This window comes from Protobothrops mucrosquamatus, unplaced genomic scaffold (assembly GCF_001527695.2).
Source record: "Protobothrops mucrosquamatus isolate PMUCROS unplaced genomic scaffold, P.Mucros_1.0 scaffold4025, whole genome shotgun sequence".
In the NCBI taxonomy this organism is placed as follows: Eukaryota; Metazoa; Chordata; class Lepidosauria; order Squamata; family Viperidae; genus Protobothrops; species Protobothrops mucrosquamatus.
The window spans coordinates 1,411-10,027 of record NW_015389962.1 but is presented as its reverse complement, the minus strand read 5'-3'; the positions used below and the strand labels follow the sequence as shown (position 1 = coordinate 10,027).

Below are 8,617 nucleotides of genomic sequence, written 5' to 3'. Positions count from 1 at the left end.
GTTCTTCTGTTTGTTTCAAAGTCTGCAATGAGGACTTGGCTAAAGCCTCTTGTAAATCTTTGAGTGTAATGGAGGGAGGAGGTGTTGGTGGGGGAGATCTAGGTTTTTGTTGTTGAGTTTGCACCACAGGAGAAGAAATAGCTGTTTTAGACAATGCAGGAACAGTACGTTTTGAAGCCATTCTGCCAAATTATTTTTTAAAAATCACAGCAAGTATAAACTTAAAAAGCTTGACTTTAAATAAAAAATTAAAATCCTTTAAAGTAATCCACAACCGGAAAGAAAGTGAAAGTTTTCTTTTTGTTAAAAAGAAAGGAATGCGTCCACGGCCATTTTCTTGTCATTTTCACTTGTAGCAAGTAAAAAATCCCAATAAAGTCTTCGAGTTAAAGTCACTTTTTAACTAAAATAAAGGTCCCCTGTCAGATTCCGTCTGTTTCAAAAGTTACTCACAAGCAGCTACAATGTAACAGCAGTGGCGGCGACGTCTGGCTTCGCTCCGAGGAACGAAGACACACCGAGCTGCGGAGAAGAGGTTAGGACTCCGGGGGAATTCTCACCTACACCCCCCCAGGATCGCTCCTGGGGGGACTAGGGAACTCAACCCCTATCCCAACCAAACTCACTTTCTCCCCTTCGCCCAGGGAGAAAGTTCCGAGCCGCAAAACAGCTGATCCGCGCTGTTTTGACGGCTTTGACGCAGTCCCGGGCTGGAGGCTAAAGAAAAAGCCTCCTTCGGCGGCGCCTCGCCACAGGAAGCCTCCACCTTTATACATATTCAACGAAAAAAATTCTTTCAATTGGTCTTTACACTTCTGCACATTTATATCATATCTAAATAAATTTTCATTCAATCTCCAAGTTCTGCTCTTCCCTTCTTCACCAAATAATTCCATCCACACCGGGCTATGATCTGACAATGTCCTAAGGAAAATCTTAACATTCTTCACCCTGGAAAGAAAGTCATTAGTTATCAGAAAAAAGTCAATTCTCGAATAGGATTGATGCCTATCCGAAAAAAAAGTATAGTCTTTCTCTTCCATATTCCGTTCCCTCCATATATCTTCTAGTTCCAGTTCCTCCTTTAAATCAAAAAAAGTTTTTGGCAATATTGAATTAAAAGCTTTACAGGAACCTTTCTTGTCTTTTCTTGAATCTAAAACACCATTCCAATCTCCCATCATAATAACTGATTTGTAATCCATTTGATTTAATTTCCGATGTATCAATTTATAAAACTGTTTCTGCTGTTGATTTGGAGCATATAATCCAATGATAAGACATTTCTTCCCATTCAAAAACACTTCAATAAAAACATATCTTCCTTCTGGGTCAGAGTCAATCAATTTAGGCAAAAACTCCTTCTTAACATAAATAACTACTCCACCTTTTTTCTGAGGCGCAGGTGCAGTAAAATGTATTCCCAACCGTGAGTTAATCAAAAACTTTTGATCTTTCGCTGTAATATGAGTTTCTTGCAAACAAACAACATCATTTTTATGTTGTTTCAAGTAGTAAAATTTCTTTTTTCTTTTCTGCGGTGAATTCAAGCCATTAACATTCCATGTCAGGAACCTTGCCATCTTTAGTGGCAGAGAGCCTCAGGAACGCCCCTTGCAAATCAGTCGTCACTGATCTCTTTGGTCTTGCTCCTCCCACTGACTCTGAACTTACTTGCTGCGCTGTGGGTACCACTTCCACTTTTTGTTGCTCTCTTTCTTTGCGTCTATGAGCTGCACGGGTCAATCTCTGTGATTTTGGATCATCTTTAATTTCCAAAAGTTGTAGCTCAGCTTGAACTTGATCTTGTAAATTAGTAACACTTGATGATGATATAGCTCCTTGAATAACTTTATCTTCAGGAATTCTTTCCTTCCTAGTACCTTGTGGAGACACTGGTGAACCTGCTTTCAAAATTGAACTGTAAAAATCCTTTGCTTTTGCCACCGTGTTGAGCCGATAACGTATGCCCGAATAATTAACCATTATACCAGCTGGTATATCCCATCTAAATTGAATTTGTCTCACTTTCAACTCTTCAGCCAAAAAGGCAAAATCCTTCCTTCTTCTGAGTATCTTGGGTGGTATTTCTTTTAAGATTATCACGTCTTGTCCTAAAATTTGAAATCTCTGTTTATAAAAAGCTTGAATAATTTCATTGCGGATTGATTTTCTTGAAAAGTAAATAACAACATCTCTTGGAAGGTTTCTCTGTCTTGCAACCCATGAATTAACTCTAAAAAAAATTTCCACTTCTCTCATAATTTCTTCAGGTTGGCAGGACAGAACCAAGACATATTCTGCTGCAATTTCCTCCTCCAATTTTTCTTGGACATTTTCCCTCAGCCCTCTTATTCTCAACGCATATTCCATTTCTCTAAATTGTGCCATAAGAATCTCATTCTGAGCTATATCCGCATTCTCTTCCACTTTCCCCAGTCTAATTTCCAAAGTGTCAACATGTTCTTCCACATCATCCACACGCCCTTCAATGCGTTCTACATGGCCAGCCAAACCTTGCAATGCAAACAGTATATCATCTCTCATCTCAACATTTTTTTCTTCAAGTTTCTCCTCAAGTTTCTTTTCAAGCAACTCATCCATTTCACATCTAATCTGTTTGGCAGTGTCCTTCAAAGCATCTTGTAAATCTTTCAATGTTAAGGCTGGCATTGGAGGAGAGGGCGGGGGAGTAGGTTTTGTCTGCTGTGATGTTTGTACAGCTGGGGAAGAGCTCGAGCTTTTCTGAGGAACAAAAGTTCCCACACGCTTTGAAGCCATTTTACTTTCTCTTCTCCTCTTATAATTTTATTTATATGATATAATGTCCAATAAAATTTTGTAAAAACAGCCAACAGAAACAGGAGCAAAAGGCTTGCCCACAGACAACAAAATAACCAAGTCTGGTACAGTAATAATCCAGCAGAAAGTAGAAGTAGAATTGAAAGTCCCCAAAAAATAAAAGTCTCTGTCAAAGAGCAAAACGCCCTTCCGCAGCCATTTTTTTTCTTCTTTAAGTTAAAGTATCAATGGAGAAGCATTATTAACTTCAGAGCTAAAGGTTCAAATCCTTCCAACTTCCAACCTCCTGGATCGCTCTGTCCGCTCATATAAGTTTACTCACGATCTAGCTTCGTTCACAGGAACGGAGGCAGCCCGAAGCGCGGAGAAATCCCTGACTCCGGGGGAACTCACCTTCACCCCCACAGCTATAAAACCGTGGGAGCTAGGGAGTTCTACCCCTATCAGGGAAGCTCCCCCCCTCCCCTTTGCCCGGGAAAGGGGATTCCGAGCCGCGGAGCAGCTGTTGAACGCTGCTCCTGCGGCTCTTACGCGTCCACGGGGCGGGCGGCTCGAAAGAAAGCCACCATCGGCGCCGGAATTCAAACCGGAAGTCGCAGCAATGTGGGTCTTGAACCTATAAACTTCTGGAAATTACAGCATTTTCCTGGGGCCACCAAGCCTCAAGTAATGGTTAAAACAACCCATGTCTTGGTACAATGTATAACATGTACTGTCTTTCAGTAGTTGTAATTTGTAAAGATGTGTTGAAGCATTTGAATTCTTGCTCCATTCTCCATACAATTACCACTCCCCATTTGCTTTCCTTCATTACACACATCCTGGGAGAATAAGTTACCTTGCATTCATCAGCTGAAAGATTATGATACAGGGGGCACCCAGATATAGAGAAGTGTCGCTCATGTTTTCCTGTTAGGTGTCCTGTGGAAAGCCAAAGAAATGTAGTTTATGGCTTGCCAAAAAGAACATATGGGAAGTTTTGGCAATAGAAAATACTACTAATTAAAACTCATTCCACTGTACCTAATGAATTGCAGCCAGGGGTGGGACATTTCATGTTGAAATTATAGCTTTCATGGAAACGCCGTCGTTTGGGGCGTTGTGAAAGATCACTCCCTGAATCTTTCATGGACATATCCTTGGCAATACTTTCATCATGTGACATGTTGGGACTAGAGATATCAATATCAGACTCTGATGAAGGAGCATTCCCAGTTGGAGTGCGGGGTGGGGACTCATCATGGTCAGCTACATTTTTTGTGTCTGTTGAGAAGGGAGAAAATTAGGATAGTGTACAAAAAGGTTGCTAAGTTAGAAAATATACAAAAAATAAATACTTCCAGAGTCATTTTTGTATGTCAGTGTTACACAAAAAAGGGAACACAATGCTAGAGATATATTGTTTCCTTCCTAGCCAGTCACTGAGGATGCTCTGGAGATGAACAAGAAAATCAGTCAGACAAAGTTAAGTTGTAATCAAGGGTGACATAAAATGGACACCCTCACACTGTTGTTCTTTATCTCCATCTCTCTTACACATATTATGGAATCAAGCAATGCCTAGGATGTTGAATGCAGTCTTAGCAAAGAGATTGCTTTTTAACCTAGTATATTACCACTAAAACATTCTACAAAGGAAGCTGAGCAAATACTACTGTATGAATGAATTCTCCAACTCCACATATGATAACAGTTATTAGGAGTGTCCTCCCCAACCATTCAAATGTACAAACCTCTATCAGAAAAATCAACCACTTGCTCGGTTTCTGAACCTGATGAACGAGTCTGTCGCAGTGGATATTTCTTGGGAGTTACAGGTGTGGGCTGCTGCTGACTGCAGGTTACTCTCCGAGTAGAATAAAGGGAGTCTTCTGCTCCAAATGATGGTGGACTTTGAACTGGGCTGGAATCTATGAAGGATTGGGAGGGATTTTAAGGGGGAAACCTAGCATCTCATTTTAGGAAACATCATTACAGAGCCCACGTTCAGTGTTGCCATATTCTTTGTGGTTCTTACTGTAGTAGACTAACATGGCTATTCTTTTAGGAACTATTAAAATGGGAAAGTTTTACACAATTTTCATCTGATTATAACCTACTTCCTTGCATTATTGCATATCTAAATTAAGTTTAAAAGACAATGTAAATCACAAAGTTTATAATATAAATCTTCAGTTCATCACAGTATTGGAATAGAGGATCCTGGAATACAGAATATATATGGAATACTGTTCTTTATTGTGCTACCTTAATTTGCCTAAATGCTTTTTTTATCAAAATATATATGTTCCAAAATGCATATAGGTTCATCACTTTGGTAACCTGAATTTTCCTTTCCTGAAATGTTGACAACCAACAGTATGTTTAACTAACGATCAAAACTGGTGCAAAGATGTTACGATTCAGAGGATGTTCTGTTATACACTGCCTTTTTGTATTTACCCAAGGAATAGAGTTTGAAACAATTCACATATAAATTGCCACAAGGATGAGTGGGAGTAAAGCTGCTTGCTTTGCGGGGTGGGGGGTTGGGGGGGTGCCTGCCCCACGGAGGGAGCTTTCTTGCTCCTTGGAGGCTCTCCAGAGGTGATAGATCTGCTTTGTTATGCCCTACCGGCAGATGCTGAGAAATCATCAAGCCACCTGGAGCAGCTGAATGATGGCTAGGGTAGTCAGGTGAGCTGTGGCGCAGCAAGGGGAGCAGACCAACAACCTGGCAACCTGACCCGGGGAATTTAGGATCCTGCAGAGCCTGGCTGGCAAGCGTACAGCTGCGACATTGGCAAGCACCAAGATGTTGGTAAATATCTAAGTCCCCTGAAACAGCTGAGCAGCTGCAGCCAAGATGACAATCAGCTGGGCTCCAACAGAATAGGTGGTGGCAGAGCAGGAGAAAAATGGAGCAGTTCAAGGCCCAAAACCAACCTGGGGGACCTCCATGGAACCCTGCTGACCAACCAGCCAGTGAGAGACCAGGGGGAACTTCAGCCGCCAGCAGCAGTCAAGTAGCAGCAGCAACTAGTTGAGCACCGTGGACCAGGGAAGTGGCTGGGCAGCTCAAGGCTTAAGACTAGCCCATGAACTAATAACTGAGCTATTGGCTCACCAAAGAAGCAACTGGCACCAATAAAGGAGAATATTTGTAGCTCAGGTTTGAAATGAGGGGTCCTTGGTGCTCTTTGAGCTTGGCTGTTTTCTTGCAGACATTTCATTACCCAAACTAGGGAACATCATCAGTGCTAGTAAGGAGTGGGGTTTGCTCTCAGTTTATATTCTAGTGCAGGGGTAGGCAACCTTGGCTCTTTTATGACTCGTGGACTTCAACTCCCAGAATTCCTGAGCCAGCATGGCTCAGCTTGGAAACCTCTCCCTTTTCCCTCAGCATGGCTGGCTCAGGAATTCTGGGAGTTGAAGTCCACGAGTCATAAAAGAGCCAAGGTTGCCTACCCCTGTTCTAGTGGCTTGCCCTGTCAGTGTTGGTGGGGGTGGTCTTAGAGGTTCTTTGGTTGGGATGCTTACTGTTGGCTTGTTTGGCAGTTCCTCGATTGGGGTACTGTTTACTTCTTGACTGTTGGTCTGATCTTGGAGTTAATCTATGCTGATCTGGGTGCTGATTGGTGGGGAGATGTTTTGGTCTTTTTGTTCCCTTTTTGGCTTGATTGTATCTTTTGCATAGTATGTAGATATTGTTTACGTCTACGTGTCTATTGATAGCTAATTTCTCAGCGTGCCAAGAGTCTAGAAATTCCTTAGCATTTTTAGACTTGTCTTGGTCTAGGATGGTCACACTTTCCCAGTTGAAACTATGGTTAAGTCTGTCCATATGTTGTGAAATTAAAGAGTTTTCATCATGTCTGCTACTAGTTGGTGTTCATGGATGTGTTTTGCTAGTCCTCTGCCTGTTTGTCCTATGTAGTGGCTGTTGCAGTCATTACACTACATGTTGTAGATGACTTTTTTCTTCTGGGGTTGCTGGGTCTTTTGGTTTGCTTAGGATGTTTTGAAGGGCTTTATTTGGTATCAAAATGCTAAGATGTATATCAAAAACATCTCAAGAACCACCAATACACTGCTACAACCACATGGAATCAGTGTAGCACACAAGAAAACTAAAGCCCTTCAAAACATCACTCCATGAAGGGTGGGTGGAGATTCACTGGCATATGATACAGCTCCTCTCATTTGGACAAAGCTTAGGAGAAAACATCTAATCATTGCAGGCATCCTTTCCCCAAAAGCAGAACTTTGAAATCCAAAATGAAGAATTCTGAAACATCTAGATATACCTTGTGAACTCTGGCTGAGCCTAGCAGAAGATCGTGTCACACGGGCAGACTGGCGTGATGCACCATCACTTTCTGAACTGTCTGTATGTTCTGGGTCTGTAGAGATATCTGAGTCTTCTGTTCCATCTGAACTGCTTCCTGCATTTCTCTGAAAGGCCAACAACACATAAGACAAATCCTTTAATGCAGAGCTGCTCAACTTTGGGGGGGGGGTGCTTTTGAGTCAGCTTTTGACTCCTGGTGACTCCTGGACCAGTCCCCACAGTATTCTTGGCAAGGTTTTTGGGAAGTGGTTTGCCATTGGCTCCTTCCTAGGGTTGAGAGAGAGGGACTGGCCCAAGGTCACCCAGCTGGCTTTGTACCTAAACCGGGACTAGAACTCCCAGTCTCCTTGTTTAGAGCTTGGTGCCTTAAACACTACACCAAACCAGGTCTCATCTCAAAAATTAGGATACACTATATTTAATACATGTTATAACTTTAAAATATTGCTCATGTGCCCAACAGACATTTAGTTCTAGCTAAAGCCTAGGTGAATTTCAGAGTTCTCTCTTTGTCATCTTTGTATCCAACCTTTGTATGCTGTCTCATTTAATTTTGAGAGATTGCAACAATATATCATAAAGGAACCCCTAAGTCAATTTGCCATGGATATTATATTTTTTCTTTTAACGACCCTGTAATCCCTTGCATCAGGGTGGAATCGGAGCGACTGAATGGAGCTGAGTGTTTACTGGCAGGATGCCCTTCCTGACGCTTATGCGGAGTTCACATCAGATATTTTCTCTTTGCGCCCAGAGAGAGAAACATCTGCCGCTACCTAGGATTGAACTCACAACCTCCTGATTGTGAGGCGAGAGCTCCATCTCTCGGTCACCACACCGCTCTGCCATGGATATTATACATGAAACCTAGTTCCCTCTAACTTAGACTGGCAGATCACATGAATCATCTTATTAAGGGAAACACCAATGTTCTTTTTTTTAAAAGATTCTAGTATATATCTAAAACTCTCTACTAAACATGAATAATTATTCAGAGCTGGCAAAGCTAGTGATATTTTTACAAAGGTTTAAGCCAAAATAAATTTGCTAGCCTTTAAATTAAGTATCAGGATGCTCATTCTTGCAGAGATGACTGCCAGAAAACTCCTATCCAATTTGCATGCTGTTCAGTAGAACTAGAAATTTCTTTCAAAAACCTGGTTTTGTAGCTCATTAAAACGTTTGGCGTGTTAAAAAATGCAGTTCTATTCTAAACAGATTTAACTTACAGGCAAACCCAATTGACTTCCAGCAGACATGCAAATAAAATTATAATGACCCAAGAACCAACCTATTGCCCATTCAATCTTGTTGTTCAGTCACTAAGTCGTGTCTGACTCTTCACAACCCCATGGACCATAACATGTCAGGCTCCCCTGTCTTCCACTGTCTCCTGGAGTTTGCCCAACTTCATGTTCATTGTATTGATGACACTATCAAACCATCTCAACCTCTGCCATCCCCTTCTCCTTTTGCCTTTAATCT

The 8,617-nt window shown here is 41.7% G+C and overlaps 1 protein-coding gene across 1 annotated transcript in view; it reads right to left on the bottom strand.

Moving 5' to 3' along the window:
- LOC107298499 (histone acetyltransferase KAT7-like) overlaps positions 1-7,981 on the bottom strand; it is a 51,608-nt gene extending 43,627 nt beyond the window's left edge. Inside the window, exons 1-5 of the mRNA XM_015827876.1 lie at positions 7,925-7,981; positions 7,089-7,287; positions 4,536-4,712; positions 3,826-4,065; positions 3,641-3,723 (exon numbers count right to left, since the gene is read on the bottom strand). Of these exons, the coding sequence (XP_015683362.1) occupies positions 3,641-3,723; positions 3,826-4,065; positions 4,536-4,712; positions 7,089-7,287; positions 7,925-7,981 (756 nt within the window). The remainder of the gene's footprint in view (positions 1-3,640; positions 3,724-3,825; positions 4,066-4,535; positions 4,713-7,088; positions 7,288-7,924) is intronic.
- Between the last annotated feature and the right edge of the window lie 636 nt (positions 7,982-8,617).